This window comes from Podarcis liolepis (genome assembly GCF_965112155.1).
Source record: "Podarcis liolepis genome assembly, chromosome: 1".
Lineage (NCBI taxonomy): Eukaryota > Metazoa > Chordata > Lepidosauria > Squamata > Lacertidae > Podarcis > Podarcis liolepis.
Window position 1 is genome coordinate 72,035,185 of NC_139554.1, and position 21,113 is coordinate 72,056,297.

General features: G+C 38.8%; 1 protein-coding gene across 7 annotated transcripts in view; it reads right to left on the reverse strand.

Moving 5' to 3' along the window:
- Nucleotides 1-1,333: 1,333 nt before the first annotated feature.
- Nucleotides 1,334-21,113, reverse strand: part of ABCC8 (ATP binding cassette subfamily C member 8) — a 59,505-nt gene continuing 39,725 nt past the window's right edge. For all 7 annotated transcript variants that reach the window (XM_083492212.1, XM_083492210.1, XM_083492209.1 and 4 more), the window contains 16 exons: nt 20,109-20,208; nt 18,662-18,909; nt 17,113-17,279; nt 14,625-14,694; nt 13,072-13,229; nt 12,629-12,721; nt 10,087-10,189; nt 9,216-9,329; nt 8,462-8,582; nt 8,169-8,299; nt 6,785-6,863; nt 5,456-5,564; nt 4,359-4,462; nt 3,080-3,213; nt 2,875-2,937; nt 1,334-1,562 (listed from right to left, as the gene is read on the reverse strand). In XM_083492212.1, the coding sequence (XP_083348338.1) occupies nt 1,425-1,562; nt 2,875-2,937; nt 3,080-3,213; nt 4,359-4,462; nt 5,456-5,564; nt 6,785-6,863; nt 8,169-8,299; nt 8,462-8,582; nt 9,216-9,329; nt 10,087-10,189; nt 12,629-12,721; nt 13,072-13,229; nt 14,625-14,694; nt 17,113-17,279; nt 18,662-18,909; nt 20,109-20,208 (1,932 nt within the window). In that variant the 3' untranslated portion in view covers nt 1,334-1,424. The remainder of the gene's footprint in view (nt 1,563-2,874; nt 2,938-3,079; nt 3,214-4,358; nt 4,463-5,455; nt 5,565-6,784; nt 6,864-8,168; nt 8,300-8,461; nt 8,583-9,215; nt 9,330-10,086; nt 10,190-12,628; nt 12,722-13,071; nt 13,230-14,624; nt 14,695-17,112; nt 17,280-18,661; nt 18,910-20,108; nt 20,209-21,113) is intronic.

Sequence of the window (21,113 nt, forward strand, 5' to 3'; positions counted from 1 at the left end):
AATATATATAATCTAGCAGGGTATACATATTGGGTTCTGCCTTCAGCTAAGTTTTACTCAGGTCCAGTAATTTCATTGGGTTTACTGTGAGCCATAAATGTTGAATGCTACTCAATTGTTTTTTTTAGTCATTAACACATCATTAACTTATTTTAGATTATATAAGTGCTTAGATCTTGATGAAATTAATTGTGGTCATAATCTTCTAGGACAGTATTTTCAAAATATTACATAGGTTGTTCAGTATGAACTAATTGGAGGGTGAGGTTAGGATGAAGGTAATTCTTCCTAAGAATTTGCTTTGTAATGCTTCATTTTGTCAGGTTCAAACAGGGTTTTGTTTTGTTTTTTTGCTTTGATCAGCACAAGAGCATAAATCTTAGCTTTGTGGAGGATCAGCATGGTTGATTCAGATATTGGAGCAGATGGGCACACACTGCAGGGGAAGCTATCATCCCAGTGCCCTGTGGTTCTTGCTCAGAGGGGGTGTCATTGATGTTACTTTTATTGCTTCTTTCAGCCTCTCTGCACAGTTGATTTTCAGTGCCTGTGTATGAAATACTAATTTGTTGTATAGTGTCCCGCATGATTTTCCTCAAGGTTGTATTTATGTTACAGAGATAGTTCAGATCCCCAACACTGGTTATAATATATTTTGTACCTGGAAAATTGTTAATACTTCCCCTCCACCCCTGAACAGTACTACACCCATTGATTGATGGATTAATTGAAACACTTTTCAGTGTGACATTGAACATGTAGTTGGAAAGCATGCTCATCCATGCCATCCCGACTCCTGATCTGCATGTGGTCAATGAAACAGGTGCATAAATCATATGAGTGTACAAGACAGGGTTCCTAGGAGTTGTCTCCTATGACTGTGAAGCTGTTTTCATTTTTATAGTGTTTTCCATTGTCCACTTAACCTGTGTTGCATATCTGTATGACAGGGTCACATAAGGACATGTTGTTGATACAGTTATGAAATCTCCCTTTTGAATTTCCTGTTCCTGATTAGCGATAAGAAAATGATGGTTGGATATGGTATTATCTGAAATGATAACTTTCAGATAAGGGGTGGGTTTGTTCCTTTATTTAAAAGCCTCATTGTTTAAACTTAATTTTGTACCTTAGTGGTTCTTGTAATAGTTTGATCCACTGTGACACAGCTTTGGTATAAATCAGGTTAAATAAACAAAAACAAGCAATAATTACTAAAAAAAAAATGACTGCTTGAAGAAATTCACAGAGCAGGACAATGTATTCATACTTAAAAGGTAAACCATTTTTGGTCCCGACCCCCATCTCCCCAGAATGAAGAGACTCAGCTCTATATTATTAAATTGCTTTTTATTTACAGGTAATTTACTGAATTATAAAATGGATAATAAAATTGCACTTGCAAATATTTAATTTATTTATATTTACTTGTCCGCTTGGACAAAAGAAGCAAACACACTATCTTCTTGTTCCAGAAGAACCTCTGGTTTGTCATATTCCAGAATAACTCCTCTCTTCATTACAATAACCATATCTGCATTAAGAATGGTGTGCACCCGGTGCTACAAAAAATAATAATGAAATAGATAGGATGAGAATTATAATTATATATGTAACCATCTGTGATAGATATACTTTTAGATTATTAGAAAATACAAGTATGAGAAAAAAATGATTCAGTTCTGCCAAAAACCTCTTTGCTCATTGGAATGTAATTAGCACTTCATTGATCAAGGCAGCCACAAAGCTTCTTTTTGGACTGGCTCTCCATTTGTTTTCAGGCACAATTTGTGCTGGTTTTTACCTTAAAAGCCCTAACTAATAGGGAGCCAGAATGTCTATAGGACTGCTTCCTGTCATATGAACCAATCTTGCCACCCACAAAGGCATAGTTACTCTAGAAGCAACAAAGTTCTGTTGTGGAACTCTCTTGCTAAAGAGGTTCAGTTGGCTCCCTCTCTTTTAAGCTTTAGGTGAAATGTGACTTGATCTCTCTCTCTTTTAAAATCTACTTCTTAACTTGGTTCGAAGCATCTCTCCCTTGTTGATTTTGCTAACTTGATTTATTTATTCTGCTCTTTATTGTATTTTAATTGTTTCATAGTCACAACGTGAGGGAATAAATTAAAAGAATCCTTCATTTTTAGAAGGTTCTGTCTTTTTAGGAGCTTCTTAGCCCTCTTTGTGCTCAACATCCTCTGTCCCCTTTCTGTACTGATAGAAGTTGTTCAGCATACCGTAAACACCTTGGCATGGTGACCCCCCCTCCTCCAAGCCATGGCGGAAAGTGGTTTTGTTATTATTATTTTTTTAAAAAAACTCTTATCCACAGAAATAATGCTCTTCAAGCCTGCAATTTCAGAATGCCATCTGCTGAAATAGTTAATAGATAATAGCAGGTCATGATCAGTGGGTTCTATGCAGTTTTCCCAGATGGTGCTCCCAGTTCATGCTAGCTGAGAAACAGAAAAACCACAAGCAAGACATCTGGGAACTGCTGCTGGGAAAGAGCTTTGTAGAAATCCCCAGGCAAGAATCTCTTCTGGGCAGTCCCCAGGATCACAGCTGACTATTTTCATTTTGGTTTGTTGCAAAGAGTTTCCCTGAATTAAAACAAAAACATCTTATGGCTATAAACACATTGTAACTGAGCCCCCTGAAATGTTAAAAATAATATTTTACTGGCAACATTTTATTTTGTTAGGGGAGGAAGAATTGTCTTGATTCAGATGTGAGAAACATAATATAATTGATTGAAAATTAAAGGAAATTTCTCATTTTAGAAGCAAGAGCTGATGATAATGTTACAGGTGTATTAAAAATGTATAACACATTCAAAAAAAAAGCATCTCAGCAGCAAAATACAATACTTACTGCAATTGTCACCACCGTTCGATCAGCAAATGCAGTCATTACAACCTTCTGAAGAATATTTTCCTACATAAGCCGATGAACAAATATTTTAGTTAATTCAGAAACATGCATAAACAGAAACATTGTGTGAAAACTACCTAGTTAAAAAAACAAAGAAATTAATAATTTTGCTTCCTTTTCAGGGACATGTCATTTGTAAACTTACAGTTGCCATGTCAATTGATGCTGTGGCTTCATCCATAATGAAGATACTTGTCTTCCGTACAAAGGCCCTAGCCAAGCAGAACAGTTGCCTTTGCCCCAGGCTGAAGTTTTCTCCACCTTCTGTGACAATGGCATCTGATTGGAATAAAATTAATATTTAGAAGAAACCTGTGAAAATATATGGGTTCCAGTGACAACGTGCCTTAAGAGCCAACAGTAATTGTTGAGGTAGTGGGAGAGCAGCACCTTTGGACCTGCACCTCACCAGTCTTATGACTTTTCTTTGTGTACTGTTTTCTCTTTAGACAGATGGCCTTTCTCTACGAGCCCCATGATCAGGCAGAGGAAATAGCAGGAAAGAACTTGAGAGGAAGAAATGGTAAGAAGAAAAACAAAGTAGTGCTTCAAAAACAAACAAACAGTGAAGAGTGGGAAAGAAGCCAAATGTTGAGAGAGAAGGAACTAGGGTGGAGTCTGCTTATCTAAGTCTTTACAGCTGCATCGTGTAAGCCTACCTGTCATGGCGGTGGGTGGAGACAAGCTATCTCTGAGTGCCTCCTTCCCCCTAAACCAGCCTTTCTCAACCTGTGGGGCCCCAGATGTTGTTGCACTACAACTCCCATCACCCCTAGCTAGCAAGGCCAGAGTTCAGGGATGATGGGAGTTGTAGTCCAACATCATCTGGGGACCCACAGGTTGAGGAATCGCTGCAACACAGAGGTGGAGTGTGGGAGCCCAAGGCTTCATTCAGGCTCGTGCATAACTTCTGACCAGGTCTCCCCATTTAGTCTGTGAGGCCACTATGGTCAAGCCCTCACCTGGCTCAGATTGCCAGCACTTGTGTCTTGGGTCTTGCAGAGTGCTTTGTGGGCTGTGCATTTGTTCACACAGTTTAATGAAAAACAGGGTCACCTGACATCTTTGTGATGTCAAGTGACTGTCAGGGCAGCCCCACCCACATGCTAAATGTGGTCCATGGGGTGTGAGAGAGATCACAATATGGCCCACTGGGTGGTTCCAGTTCCCACCCCTGCACTAGACCATGGATTTAATGTTACATGTGAACCAGTTCATTTTAAGTCTTTCCTGGTATCTTCTTGAAGTGCTGAAGAAATGTTGAAAACCAGTTTGACCAAGATCAATGCAGGACAGAAAAAATAAATGCATCACGTATAATGTATTTTCTACAATTTCACTTCCAATAAAGGTATACTATACAGCTTAACTTCAACTAACAATATTTTTAATGCTGGATTTCCTCAGAGGTAAAGGAGTATTACCTAGCCCACCAGGTAAAGCTTTCACCACATGCTTCAGTTGTGCTATTTCCAAAGCTTCCCACAGCATGCTGTCTGTGCATTTCTTTTCTGGATCCAGGTTAAATCTGTGAAAAAAGAAAAGCAACTAAATAGCATCAAGCCGTTTAGCTTTTTTGACACCTGAGGTAAGCAGCCACATGTAATGATTGCCTTGGTATCTTATGCACTTTGAAGAACAGGGCGCAAAATATTGCCAGTCTGGCAAGAGAACAATGGGTGGGGTTTTTTGTTTTGTTTTTACTATGACTATGTCCCATGGACTGCAAGAAGATCAAACCTATCCATTCTTAAGGAAATCAGCCCTGAGTGCTCACTAGAAGGACAGATCCTGAAGCTGGGGCTCCAGTACTTTGGCCACCTCATGAGAAGAGAAGACTCCCTGGAAAAGATCCTGATGTTGGGAAAGATGGAGGGCACAAGGAGAAGGGGGTGACAGAGGACGAGATGGTTGGACGGTGTTCTTGAAGCTACCAGCATGAGTTTGACCAAACTGCGGGAGGCAGTGGAAGACAGGAGTGCCTGGCGTGCTCTGGTCCATGGGGTCACGAAGAGTCAGACATGACTAAACAACAACAACATACATACTGTACATGCCTTGCAGTAACCCAAGTAACAAAAAACATTGGGAAAGGTTAAGTAGACCACCATGTGTTATAAATAATTTGTGCTGTTTTCAGGTAAACACAGCAAGTAATTAGCCACATATTTTCATGTTAAAATCCAGCAGTATAGCATAACATACTGAAAGAATGGGATGGAGGGATCCATCTAGAAATACTGCAATTGTCTTTTCTGCAATTCCTTTTCAGTGAATTGTGATTATTGGACCCAGGGAGGATCCAAAACAACAATGCATTGAACCATTATTATTATTATCTAGGCTCCTTTTCTTATAGAAGACATTCCTCTTTGCCTTTTAAGAGATGGAACAGCAAGTCCCAGCAGCAGCCAGCAGTGATTTTGCAACAGCAATCCATGCAAATTGCAAACAGTGACAGATAGTGCAGGCCATAATAACGAACGTGCCTAATTACTTACATGATGATTATAACACTTACCGTATTGTTCCGCTGAACAAAATGGGGTCTTGGAGAATGATTGACAACCTGGATCTCAGTGTTTGTAAGGGAAGCTTGGCAATGTCTATGCCATCTATAATGATCCTTCCTGTGGGTGGTTTGTAAAAAATGAATGGTGTTCATATGCTTCATCACATGGCTTGTTTTTCTAGCTGTATCTCACAGGCACTCAGCCAGAAAGCACTGTACCTCATTCACCTCACTCAGGATGTCACTATAGGTACAGCAGCTTAAACCCTCCTTACTTCACTGTAGGTAAATGGATATATAGGATTTGAAATTTAGGCACCCAGGTTATAATGCCTACATCTAAATGAAATAAATGGCTGTTATGTATCTGGATGCAAGCTGCAGTTAACCTATGGAATTGCTCTTACGGGAGGCCACCAAATTAGATGGCTTTACTCCTCTTCTAAAGCCATATAAGTTGATGGACAAAAAAACCATAGAGGAGAGGGCTACCAGTGGCTACCAGTCATGATGTCAGTGCTCTGTCTCCATGGTTGGAGACAGTATGGAAACCACAGGCTAAAAACATGCTATTGTGTCCGGGTCCTACTTGCAGGTTTTCCACTGTCATCTAGTTGGTCACTATGAGAACAGAATGCTGGACTTGATGGGCCTAATCCAGCAGGTTATTCTCATGTTCTTATATTCTTAAGTACATCACTTAGCCAGAAAAGACTTGGATTCTCATCATGAATAAGGCCATTTGGTTTGCTACCTGCTTTCTGTGCATGTAAAAATTTGACCTCAGAGTATGGGAGTTGAGCTCTTCCTAGTGGTTGAAGGCAAAATCATTGCCCCCTCCTTTGGAATCCTCAAGTTCTAAAGGAGAGAGAGGCTTTGAAAGTTCTAGCTGGAGCAGGGCTTTTGCTTTCAACCACTAGATGGAGCTCAACTCACACTCTGAGGTAATCTTTACATACACAGATAATAATCTGCAATCTTTTCAAATATTACAATCACCTGCAGTAAATTGAATTTTTTTTACCACTGACATCAGTAAAAACAGCTATATTTAACAGTACAAGCATGCTAAAACGTAAGTTACCATGCAGAAAGTAAACTTTTTACCAGTAAGTCTGTATAAAAAAAAAAGGGGGGGGGTCACCACCTTGCTCTGCTGTATTATGTCGGAGATAGCAAACAGCCAAGTCAAATAGTATTTTATGTCAACTTGGGAGATGGGTGTGGCAGGGACTGGAAAAGGAGATGTGCTCTCCTCTTTGAAATGTAGCCAGGAGGATCACAGATACAAATGAAACTAATAGTAACTCATCCTGATGTGTACAAATGTAGCTTTACCTTCAAAGGTGTCAACCATCCTGAAAAAGGCAAGAGAAAAGGATGATTTTCCACTGCCTGTTCGGCCACATATGCCAATCTGCAAATCATAAATAAACCAGTTTTATAAGGGGAATAGCAAAGAAAATATCAATTCAGTAGAATGGGAAACACGGGTACAGAGTGATTGCCACAAGCACTAGTAAGTAATGCTAACATGCGAATGGCAGACTAGAAGAGGGTTTTTTTGTGTGTTTTTTTGAGAAGACAGATAATTTATGACCAGCTTGGGGTACAGTTACATTACTAGGAGTGCTTATTGCTCCATAAGCTGAGTTGGATCCAGAGTTGTGTTCAGTGGAATTCTGCTCATGCTTGACATAAATGGGCAGAGTAGCATTTTTCACTGATTCTTCCTTTTCCCTGCAGCCCCCTGAAAACTGTTCCATAGGGTTGGGGTAGACTCCAGAACAATGGGAGGCAACAGTAGAGGCTGCAAGAGGAAATGGCCAAAATCATCACCCTACACCTCCAGTTTGCATCCAATTCAGCGTGTCTGTGTGTGAGAGGGATCTTGCTTTGCAGTATGCATCCACTTAATGACATTAGAAAAAAGGATAGATCTAAAAACTTTGAAAACAGGGATACTGAAGCTATTTCTCTTATCATTTCAAGTCTCCCATTTTTAAAGTTTCAATTTCTTATGCCCACGATGGTGGCAGGGTGAGAGGTGGGAAGGTTACAAATTTGAGTCAGAGATTTGACTTTATAAGCCCTTTTTATGAAACTGTGTGTATTTCTGCTGGGTATCAGATCTCCTTGTATAATACCATTGGCTTGGAAGATGTATGCATGACTTTACAACTGCAATCCTACGCAAGGTTACCTGAGAGCATGCTTTACTGATCTCAGTGAGATTTACTTCAGTGTAAACACACTTAGGATCCAGCTGCCAAAGTGTAAATATAGAAAACATGTACATGAACATCAAAACAATGGGTTTTTTTGGGGGGGGGAGGGAAGAGATTACAGTGGTACCTCGGGTTAAGTACTTAATTTGTTCCAGTGGTCCATTTTTAACCTGAAACTGTACTTAACCTGAAGCACCACTTTAGCTAATGGGGCCTCCCACTGCCGCCGTGCCACTGGAGCATGATTTCTGTTCTCATCCTGAAACAAAGTTCTTAACCCGAGGTACTATTTCCGGGCTAGCGGAGTCTGTAACCTGAAGTGTATATGTAACCTGAAGCATATGTAACCCGAGGTACCACTGTATATTGTTTCATCTTGTTTAAAATAGGGACGATATTCTGGAATAAATAAGAAATGGTTCTGCTCTCAGCAGTATAGTTTTCATGGGTTTTTGACAGCTAAAGTCATTGCTCTGAGTGATCATTTGTATTACCTTTTGCCCAGGAGAGATGTGGGCACTGACATGCTTTAGCACAGGCTTCAGAGTACTGTCATAGCGAACACACAGATTCTGTATCTGAATCTCACCATGGTCAGGCCAGTTCTGAGGAATTTGTGCTGGGGCTGCAATCAAATCAAAAATAATATGTGGAAAACTGGTTTGCTAAAAGTTCATGCTTCTTTAAAAATGGTTCTCTGAAAGTTCATGGCTATTAATGAGACTTAAGTGGGAATAATTAAACAATTACTAAGCCCTTTCTACAACTTATACAGCACCATACTCACACAACAGCCCTTCATCACTTTCAGCCTCAGTTTTTATGAGGCCGTTGAATCTTTTCACAGCTCCAAGCTGGAGTTCCATATCAGCCAGGTTGCGAACCATCCAGTTTAGATAGTTAGAGACCTAGAATAAATAGTTAAGATTTGTGTCTGGAACTGGTATAGAACGTAGGAAGGATCTCATAACCAACATTTCAGATTATTCAAAGTTGTCACTGTCTGCTCCCATGAAAGAAAATTACTAGCTTCCATTTGTCCAGAAGTCTAAATATTTGACTACTATGCCAGTCTTCTAGGTCAGTAGTTCCCAAATTCCACCCTTCCACAATCCACTTCAAAATTGCAGAAGTTCTTGACAGACCACTTTATATTTTTTTCTGCCTGTTGTAGCAATTGTAATGTGCTGTGCAAGATTCTGTATGGTTTTTAATTTAATTTTTACAGCCATGCCACACACCACCTGAATGAAGCTATTAGTGGACGACCATTTAAAAACCCCTCTTCTAGGCCACTCAAATGCCTGTCAGTTATTATGAATAAAACTATTAGTGGGAATAAAACTATTGGGATATTATACACTTTAAATTTACCCCAGCTAATTTTTATGGTTACAGTGTTTGGCCACCAGATGCCAGTTTGTTAAGCTTGAGGCACCAAAAGCTTAGGCCTATATTATGCTGCATATTTTCAGAAACCAATGCAGACTAAATGTCAACTTTAACAGCTGACTGGAGCCTCTCCTCTTAAACTTACTTACCATCAGTGCATAGGTTAATCCCAAGCCTACAAGACCCGAAGAGAGGTTATCGTAGAGAGATTTCGTAATTGAAGCAACAGCTGCAATGAGCACTACACATGCCCCAATATACTCCTTAAAAAAAAAAGTAATATAAATCATCATAGCACACACAAGGAGATAGCAACATTTTAACTATTTCTGAAACTTCAGAATCAAATACTAGGCTTTTGGATTTACTGACGCTGGTCAGGTTCTACCATTTGGCAATCAGCAAAGGATCTTTTGACCAGGCCATGTATTGAGGCAATAATAGAGAATAATCTTGAGGTGAGTACTGTATAATACTTCGACCCTGTAGAGTAATTGGATAAATTTGCATGAATGGAGTGTCCATACTGATGGGGTGAGGATGGATTTGTGTGAATGGTATGCGGATGAGTGTGGGGGGGGGGTTGCACTTTGATCCCACCCACTTTTGACTGTGGCCTCATCCCCTTTTGGATTTGGTGCTTCCCACTACTGGCATGGGAAAGATACACATGAGAGACGGTGGCCATTGGGTTGAAAAAGACTCCCAGCTCTGCATTACAGAGGCCATTTGCAATGGTATTAACTAAAGCCAAACTTGGATTGTCAGTTTTTCTTCTTATAATGGTCTTCATCCATTTAACTGATGTGCAACAAGCAGAAGTTAAGACTTCTCTAGCAAGCAGGATAATAATAAAGCTTTGCCTATTGAGCTTTAGCAACTGAGAATTTGGTTGTTATGCAACTGTTAAAGACACAGGAGCCTTTACCAGAGAAAAACTGGCAGTCCTAAGCAATTCCCATGATAAAGCAAACCGTCTATTGCCATTGATATAAACTTAATGATAGACAATGTACTTGCCATCCGAACTTCCAGCCAACGATTGGCAGCTGTAAGGAAAAGGGAAGCAATGTTGTTGGAATCCGTATATTCAAGAAGCTTCTGTTTAAATCGGGATTCATACCTTTATAAAAGAGAAATGAGAGACACCCAGATGTTAGTGTGAACGTCCATTCATAATAGCAAGGTATATTTTATGGCTTGCTTATGCAAAATTAGGGATTCTTTTGAAAGGAATTGTGGAACTAGCAGTGGCTTTTATATGAATAAATATAAGTAACAACAGCCTTTTCATTTATAGTCATGTCAGCAATTAGAAGGAGGATTAGAATTCAAAGAACAACTAAGTTTTAAGACTGTGTGTTGAAAGTTTTCAAAATATTGTCAGTAGTCCAAAAAAGTACATTTGTGACAGTGAGTTCATTAATTTAAATTCTAATTCTCTGCTACAGAACTGTTACACAGATATAAGCAAATAGGTGCTATATTTACATATGGTGAATAATTGAGATAAAATAAAGTAGAAGGGTCATGCACTGAGCAGCAATACTATACAGACATAGTGGATTATAAAAATATAGTTTATGAAGATTTATTTGCCATTATATAATCATTTTCCCCCTTGCCTATTTTGATCAAATTGAAAATACCTGCCATGAGGGTCAAGAAGAACAAGGATTTGCTATCTAGCTCTTTAATTTAGTTCTGTTTCAGAGCTAATTTTAGAAACTCAAGATCTGAATACTTTGCTGAGAGATTAGAATCCAAATGTCACTTCTGCTGCATGTAAGGCAGCTGAAACGAAGTGCCTAAATATAGCACATGAAATAGCTTGACAATAAATAAAACACAGGAGCTGGTAAATGCTCGCTTCTGTCTGGGTCAGCGGTATATCAATTATTTTGAATTCAATTTGCCTGCCTAAATTCTGAGCTTGTGCTGCCAGGCAGCAATTTCAAGGTGTCAGCTTGCCTTCTATAGACAATATCAAAGGAAGTTTTTGTTCATGCAAAGCTCTGTGGAGTCCTGTGCTAATGGTTACAAGGACATTTTTATCTTCTCAACTGGAGAAGGTTGGAATATATATATATATATATATATATATATATATATATATATATCTCACAAGTCATGAGTTAAATACATAATGGAACATGGTTGACTTAATTTTCCCAGTGGTATAGAATGCCAATTAGCAGGAGCTGATTCTAGAAGCCTAACTAATATATGATAATCATAGTAATTAAAATATAAATAGAACTAATTTTGCTGCTTATGGTCTCCCCAGCCTCTCTATACAACTTAAAATAGCTAGCAGGCTATGATGGCACAGTGCAAGTCAACACAAATACTGTAAGATGGTGTCCTTGTGCAAATTGAAACAAATGGAAACGTACTACTTCATGTCTAATTTGGCTCTTTCCCATTTTATGCCTACTTGTTCCTATAGCATTGGGGCACCAAGGCTTGCAGATGGGAGAAGAGGAAACACATCCCACAACCAGTGATCTTGACGTGCTAATTGGGACTGCTTTTCCTAAGTCAGGATGGGGAACCTTTTTCAGCCTGAAGGTGACATGCTATCATGGTCAACCTATGGAGGTCACATGCCAGACATGGGCAGACAATGGGCAGAGCAATCTACAGTGGAACCATCTGTACGTAGAGCATTGGATGTGACTCTTAGGATAGTAGGCTGCATTGGAGCCATGCGAAAGTCAGTGGTTTCTGCCTGCCCACAGACACCTCTCTCCAGTCTCTATCCAGGAATGCAAGAGGCATGTCATACTTCAAGGACACATTCAAGCAAAAATAGAGCAGCGTGGTGAGGAGTGTTGCCTGGGAAGTGTCCCAAGGGCTAAACAGAGAGGCTTGTCTGAGGGTTTCCACCCCAGACCTAAATTTTATAATTTCCAAAAAAATGCTGTGATGAACGGTGTTTGTGCAATTCACTGACACAGACAGTTTGTGCCATTTAGTTTTGGCACTGAAAAGGACAGAGGTGGCAGGAGTTGCTTAGGGAAGAGTACGCACAACTTCCCCAACCCTTATTCCAAAGTAGAGCCATGTGGCACACAGCTCCCTCTGCTCATATTCTCCATCAATTCTTTTTGTGCCAAGATATGGGAACAAGACTGCTGAACATAGGACAGGGCAAAGCACTGATACCTATTACGTATAAAGCAGGTGCTCCACCATTGCATCATAGTCGCTGCACCAGGGGAATAGTGTGGAATGACGTCATGGGCATATGTGAAGTTCGGGTTTAGATGTGAGATGGATGAATATATGCCCACCCATGTTGAAGGTGCCCTTAAAGGTACTAGAGGAAGACTACATTCAGGCACTTAAATATATTACCCATTTCTATAATGTACCTTTTAAGCACTATGGTAATATAAATAGTAACACTATTATTTAGAATCTTATGGGGCTTGTTGTGGTTATCTATAGTTACCAAATTCCTCATACATAAATAGAGTGAGGCAGTTTATTCAGTACATAACTACAAAATTCCTTGCAGTTTTGAAAAACCCTTACAACTTAAAAACAAAACAAATACCTGAATGCTCGTATAGTTGTTAGACCTTCCACAGTCTCTGAAAAATGAGAAAGTAATGGGAGCTGGGTACTGTCATCCAATTGCTGCAGATCCCTGAAAACAATGTTTTATTTTTAAAAAGCAGTCAGTTTCCCCCCCAATAAGAAATTAAGCTTTATTTACTGGGTATTTTATTGTTAATGCAACTGTTAAAATGCAGAAGACTAACCAGGAAACAAACTGGCAGTCTAAGCCTAAAACAGTACCTGTTCTAAAGAGTAAAAATAAGGCAAGAGCTACCAGGAAAAGCAAGATGATAATCATTAATTCAGACATGGGCTAGATGTGCCATCTTTTCCATTTGTACTTCTATATAGACTCATATATACATAAATACAAAGTTATATACCTACATATAAACAAGCCATTTTTCATACACTGTGACATACTTGTGAATTGCTTACCTTGATGCTACTCTAAAGTATTTCTGGATGAAATAGCATATGACAGCAAGAGGAACTAGAGCTATGAGAAACACAGGTGTAACATACGAAATCACAGCAAGAGCAGATAAACAGAGCAGGGTAGAACGGCTCAAGCACTCCAGGGTGGCAGGAATGTGCTAAGCAAATAAACACACAGAATAAATCAATAAATATTAAGTGCAATGAAAATAAATCAATGCTACCATGAAATCAACATTTCCTTTTGCTATTTCTTCCCTCTTTCAAAACAAGGCCATATATGGTCCTGAATAATTCATTTTAGATTTGTGTTTGATATTTGGTTTTTAAAAATTCAATAAATATTTAATAACTGTAATAATTATAATATTCAGTAAAAAGACTGTAGGATTTTTGAGAAACTTTGTATAGCTTCATTGCTCAGGCAGAAACTATTCTGCATGAATTTTTAAACAACTAATAGCACAATTAATAGCACAGGACTGGGCTGCCAATTGGGAATCTCCTGAAAGCCCATTAGGAAATACAAAAATTGAATGTCATTCTTATTTTAATATGAATAGACCATTAATTATTGCTGTGCCTACATTCAGTATTCCTGGGTTGAACAAAGTTAGGGCTGCCACTGAAGCCTGTTACTTCTGAATTTGTGATAAACTGCTTAAGAGAAATATTGGGAAGTTACTCCTACAGTGAAATGTGATCATAAACATGTTGCAGTTTCTGAGTTAAATTTGCATGAGGGCAATGGTACTTAGTGTGGTGAACAGAGTCATGCACATGGGAAAGCAAGTCCTGCAGAAGATTGAGGCACGGTTCAGTATAAAGCAAGTAAGCAACATATTGCCTGGATTCAGATGTAATGTGAAATAATGTGAAACCATTATTTCTCCAGCTCAAACCTGCCAGATAACCATGGTTTGTTTTTTTGCGGGGGGAAATGCGGTTTGAAATTAGAAGAAACTGGAATTTGCATATTATTATATCTGAAATAACAGGCAACTGACAGGCCACAGTTACGGCCATTGTGGCTGCTTCACCATGAATGCAGGAGTGATTTTTGAAGCGGAGTCCTGAGCAGATGGGAAACAAAAGCAGGGCTTGTCTGCTGGACACCTGGAAGCTCATGCTACAGTGTGGGTTCTTAGTTTAGCACAAACCATGGTTTTGTCAAGCTAATGGAAATGGGCTGATGCCAAAAAGAAAAAAGACAGCCACAGTTTTAGCCAAGGTACTTTGATGTAGCTCTTCAGACCCTGAAGGTATGATAGGCTCTTTATTTATTTTTAGTATCAAATTACATTATCTTGTAATGAGATGTTCTCCTCTTTTATTTATTCTAAAGGATTTCCTCATGGAAATTTATATTAGTTATATAAAACGTTCTGACAGCATTGCTACAATGTATAAAATACTTCAATATCATTCCATAGCAACATTATTCATATTGTTCAACTATAGTCCAAATATAGTTTGCATTTAGATTTTGCACTGAATGTGACTGGAAGAAATCAGAATTTACTTTTAGTGACTATTTTTTTTAGTGTGCCTACCTGGTCAATAGTGTTACAATCGGCTGAAAATCTGTTCAAGATACTTCCCAGGGGTGTTGTTTCAAAAAACCTGTAATAGGTAATTGAGACCACCAAGTTTGACATTGAAAGAAATTTAAAAACTGATTTAATGTCTATTTCAGTTATTTCTGGATTACGAACAATACCAAACTCCACATAACTCTGTTTAACACTGGGGAATGAGAGAACTTTGTGTTATCAAATAAACTTTATATAATTCCTGATAGTTAAACTATCAAATATATACACATATTATAGAAGTATGAATCACTCATCAGATTCAATTCATTGCACAAATTGAATAATACAATTAAACCGAGAAAGTGTTTTCTATTCAAAGATACAAAGAATTGCATACAAGTAACAAATTATTTGGAGGTCAAATGAATACCAAAAAGTGAAAAAGTGTAAGCTTAGCGTGATATTAATGTTTTATAAAATGACAAGGTATGATGGTTCTAAGACTCCATCCACAAATTCAGAGGAAAGCACATGGGAGCATATGACTTCAGATTGCAGGTGGGAAATTGCACGTCTGAATTCTCCCTTCATCCAAAAATTTAGCATGTTGGGGAGAAGGCATAATAGTCTAGAATGGGAGCATTTCATTTACTTTCCACATTTTGTGCTACAGCCCATCAAGTCAGTTATCTCTTCATTAAGTATAAACAGGAACACAAAATAATAAATATACTAAACAAAGAAAAAATTGCCTCTTCCTCATTATTCATGCTATGTTCCCTTACAATTAGAAATCAAAACCCTAATCAGGCCTCTAGTGATTTCTGTGCAATTCTGTGATGCAATTCCCACTTTGAGCCCTGTAAAAAGGCACTGTATTCCTTGAGGATGGTAAATATGAATTTGACGGGAAATTGGTCATTGACTTGTTAACATAACAAAAATGATGGCCAAACATTTATTGGGTTTGGAAAGAAAGGAAATGTTATTTACTCATCATCTAAACAAGAAAATATTCTGATATTAACTGTATATCTGCATATCTGTTCAGTAAAAATCCCTTTTAATATGTTGTTTGAAATATAAAAGGTCTCAGGAGTTTAAAACCAATTCCAAATAAACTCACAGTAATCAAACAGCCATGGTAGGCTCTATTTTTCTGAACTGAAGAGTGAAACATTAGATTACTCTTCAACGTAGAGTAGACTTAAAGGAACGAAATACCACAGTGTCCATTGGGAGACTGTTGAGAGGGTCAATGGGAAGATTGTTGCAGCAGGAATAAGTAATGGACTCAGTGGGACTTTAGATGCTACTACACATTAGCATCTAAAGAGGGAGTAAGATCATTAACCCTTGGATCTAATGTTAGGTTCCAGAGTTAATGATCTTACTCCCTCTTAATGTAATGTGTATTACTTCAAATCTTGTTATGGTGCCCCCCCTCCCTATAGATGGTAAGATGGGGTAGACAGTGTGGTGGCCTCTAGTTGTTGCTGGACTACAATTCTCATCACCCCTGACAATTGGAGTACATCACATTGGCTATCTCTGTGGAAATATCTATCACTTCATATATTTTAAAATGCATCAGCCCAGCCCTACTGAGTTTTGGAGCTCACTCTGTTGAGGGCACTTGTATGTCAAAGCCCCACCATGAGAGCATGCACCACTGACCGGACATAGATCAGACAAGACAACTATGGCAAATTATAATTGTTAGAGGAACATCTCTTACGATACATCTAGAGCTCTCTCCTCCTAACAATTATATGAATTGCATGTGTAGGGGACTAGAGTGACTGATCTTTTTAGCATTTTGCTTCCTTCCAGTGCCATAATTTTATGATTCTATGATAGGACAGTAATACATTTGTGCAGTGTAATATGTAGTTGGATTGAGATAAAGGTAAAGGGACCCCTGACCATTAGGTCCAGTTGCGGACGACTTTGGGGTTGCACGCTCATCTCGCTCTATAGGCCGAGGGAGCAGGCGTTTGTCTGCAGACAGCTTCTGGGTCATGTGGCCAGCATGACTAAGGCGCTTCTGGCAAACCAGAGCAGCGCACGGAAACGCCGTTTACCTTCCCGCCGGAGCGGTACCTATTTATCTACTTGCATGGGGATATATTATTTTATTTTTTTGAGTAATTGTTGTGGGACTGGATGAAGATGTACTGATCTTTAGGGTTATGAACTACGGATTAGGATAGGATTATGGTATATTGGATTAAACTGGAAATAATGGATGGGAACTCTGGGTTAGAATAGGATGCTGAGAAGGCCATTCATATGGTCTATCAATGTTTTTGTTTGCTTAGTAAAAGCCTTTTTAAAGAAACTCTATGCTATAGGAGTTCGCCCTTGGGATCTTTGGGTGCACCAAAAACAAAACAAACAACAATTATTAATCATTTAGGTAGAACTGCATATGAAATGCTATCTTAAAACTGCATGCAACACTGTTATCACAACATTATCTTTGAATTTCATGATAGTAGAATACCTCATTGGGGCCAAAATAATTTTATTCAGCAGAAAACAATGTAGTTTCTTGGCAACTTTTAAACCAGTCCATTCTACTGCTATTGATGTTACAAGACATAATATAATTCCAAGGCAACAGAGAATGCTGAATATTCTTGTATAAGGAGAATGATTAAACTTGGATTCCTAAAAGAGAGGACAGAGAAGAAAAATGGTGAAACAAAAAACACAAAACTTGTCAGAATTGCAGGATTAATAACTGTAGGGTATTTTCCCATTTACCTGTCTACATAGCTACGGTACTTACTTCAGTCTCTCTTGATATTTATGAAAATAAAGCATTCAGCACTTAGACTTTAGGTTTGCCAAGATACAGATATATAATTTGGCAATGCTTGAAATTAAACATTTAAAATACAATGACTATAGCAGAAATGGGCTAGTATGCACATCTAGTTTACTTATCCTCAACCACTGTGCAGAAGAACAAACTATGTCAGTCCATCAATGGAATGGACTTCTGCTTCTGCAAGGAGACAGCCTTTTCTTCTCCTCCCCACTGCTGTCTGCTATGACCCCACAAGTCTCCTCTGGAGCACTGGGGATCTTTTAGAGCAGATTGGGGGCACAGCGGGGAGAAGGAGGATGAGGAGGTTCAATTGCACAAGTAGAAGTCTGCTTGTGCAGAGTTTGGATATCACCCAAAGAATTTAAATAAAATAGATTGCTTATTTATAAAACACAAATTGCCAGAAATGATTCAATCTCATTTTTTTATTAAATAATGCCAGCATCACATCTGACTCACAGGAACAATTAATCCCTCCTTGAAACAAGTAACTTAATTATGTTGATCTTCTCTGAATCGATTCTGTCTTTTTTATTAACACAGACAGAGTTTCCATGCCATTGCAATTTACATAAGATATAATTCTTTAGTTGAGAATAATGGTTGTACAGGAAAATGAAAGAGTTTTAGAAAATATAATTATAATGGTTGCTTCAATTCTTAACTCTTCTGATGAGTTAATTATGATTAATAGTGATGTAGGGCTGCAGAAGGGGAACTCATATCATGAGGTCATGCCATGAAAGAATTTCAATAGATGTTTACAGAAAATTGTGAGTACAAACACTGAGATACCATGTTTGGTGGCAGCCCGATATATCCACATTCCGTGTTCAAAATACTTGTGCTATCTTGTTCGCATGACGAAATATGTGCTTTTATAGATTCATAATGCAATCCTAAAATGTCACTCAGAAGGAAATCCCATTGAGTTCAATGGGATTTACTCCCTAGTAAAATGGTTGAAGACTGCATTGCAACAGTACTGCAAATGCATAAAATACTTCTTTTAAAACCATTTGCATTAGCTAGACTGCTACATCCCAGAAAAACAACAACATAGTAGTACTCTCTATTCATGCTGTTTTCAAGGACCACTTGAAATGTAAACAACTTCAGAGAGCATATGACTTTTGTATAGTATATACCTGAGCAGAAAACTAGGAAGATATTACTTTGCATCAAGAGATCAGTGTTGGGATCTTAGAAGGCACCATACCTCACAAACAGAGCAGTTCTTCTCTGTGGGCCCCACCTTGAAAGCAATAGCATCATATGTCCACTGCGCCAGCCAGAAGTCAATGGACACCATAACAGAATGCTTTAGGAGTTGTGAAAGAACCAGCAAAGGCAAGAGGAGGAATCCTGCTGAGCTAAGGTATTTCCCACATGCTTGCCAAGGCATCTTTGCTCTTTGGTGAAGGACAGAAGACAGATTGTCGTCATCATCACTTTCCGGAAATTCATCTGTAAAGGAATATTGTACTGTAAAATAATCCTTCTAGGAAAATCTCACCTTTCTCCTCCTCATCTTTATGTAGTGCTAACAATACATTAAGTCCTGGAAAAACAGGACTAGCATTTTTTGCCCATAGACCACAAGTAGCTAACTTGCGGCCTTCAGGAAGTTGCTGGAACAATTCCCATCCGCCACAACAAGCATGGTCAATGCTCCACAGGGGCAGCATGTCCCATTTCTCTGCTTGAGGCAAAATGGGAAGTGGTGCCTTGCCATCGTCGTCTGCCCTGCTGCTGCCAGAGCAGCAGTACTGGCTAATAATGGCTGACCTAGCCCTGATGCTCAAGGATAATGTAGTTCAACAACATATAGAGGGCTAAACTACTTCCAGAGGTAATCTAACATGTTTAATCTTTGCATTTTTATTCACAAGGCCCCCGTTCAAGGGGACTTACTAGCAAGCAAGTATGCAACAGATTGCAGTTTTCTTCCAGTTTGTCCGTTTTGCTGTATGCATAGTAGGTGGGGTGAGTAGACACATGAACTGAAAACCTCCAAATATTATGTAGATATTTTCAGGTGTTTTGTGCGTATATTCAAATGTATACAAAGGAGTATGTCAATGCGGACAGACTAAAGCACTGATACAAATCTAAAGAGAGGATATTTTAACACATCTACACTGATTCCAGTGGCTCCTTTCAAGGATAAACAACTTTTACATAATGTGGTGTCTTAAGAATTCTATGATAGAAAATAAAAGCTCTCCAAAAAAATAAGTAAAATAGTGGAAGGTCTGTTGACTAGCCATTCATTATTCTCACATCACTCTCACATTTAAAGAGTGTTTAAATTATTTAACAGATCTTCAGAATTTTCTCGGGACACCATGATTTATAGATGCATGGAGTAATCCAATCTTAGCAGTCCACAAGAAAAGTGACCCTTGTATTACTTCTGAAGTCTTTCACAATGAAATAAATACCTACATGTGCATGAATGTTCAATTATGGCTCTAACGTGCAGTTAAAATTAGTTCTGCTGAAACAAGAATCTCCTATTAAACTTCTGCTAGCAAACAAAGAATACCTTCGACTTGTACATAAGCAGTTCAAAAATACTTTAAAGTATTGGCGTTGTGAACTATTGTCAAGGACAGAATGACAAAAAATTATTCAGAAAAGTCCTGTTTGGAATACAACTTAACCTTCATCCTCTTCTTCATCTTGGAGAAGAGTTTCTCGAGAATTCTTTGTCCTTTGGAGGTTTGTCCTGTCTAACACAGCTTTTCGTTCGATTAAGGTCTCCTAAAAGCAGGAGAAACAAGTGACACTGAGTGTACAGGTTTTTCATTTTTAAAGGTTTTGTTTCCAAACAATTATATTTTCAAATCAATCTGCTGTTAGAAATGAAGCGAGTGCAATGCATTTAACTGTCATGAATTAATAATCCCCTAGGCATACACATACAATGCCATCTATCACTTGAGGGTGAAGCAGACATAATGGCAGCTCAGCCATTAACTAAGATTAAGAGATCAGGATATGCGTTTCAACACCAGGGTTTGGAGCATCACTGCTAAATTCAACAACAATCAGATTATACCTAGCTGTGGCCAAGAGGGTGAGCATAATTCACAAATGAGAGATAATGTACTGAGTAAGAGAGAGTGAGTTCTAGCTAATAGGGATAGTTACTTCAGGCAACTGATTAAAAAAATAATCAGTTACAAAGGTCTGTTGGCACCACACCTCTGATCGCCCTGCTTCTATTCACTATTCACATTTTAAACATCTTTCCCAATATGTAAACATAATATGGGACACTGCAGAGCAAACCCCCCTTGTGCTAGTGTGCCTTTATGGATGGGGCAGAGGTGTCCTGAAAGAGTGTTATCTCAAAAGGGTGCTGTCCTGCCAGCAGTCCACATAATGCTTTGAAATGGGGTGTTGTAGGGGTGGGGGCTGCCCAGGACCCACTTATTCCCAAGCTGGTTCCACTGCATCACATGATGGCATCAGGCTCATTTTGGGCTCGATTCTTTTGCCACTCCCAGGTTGTTGCAGCAATTTCCCTCCTGCTGCCTTCCACCTTGCCTGGTGTCAGCTGCAGGGCTGAGGTCCTACCACTCTGTTAAGCTCTAGTCCGAGGCCATGGTTTGAACTGCATCCTAAGTCAACCAATTTCTTCTTCGTATGTTATGACCTTACTT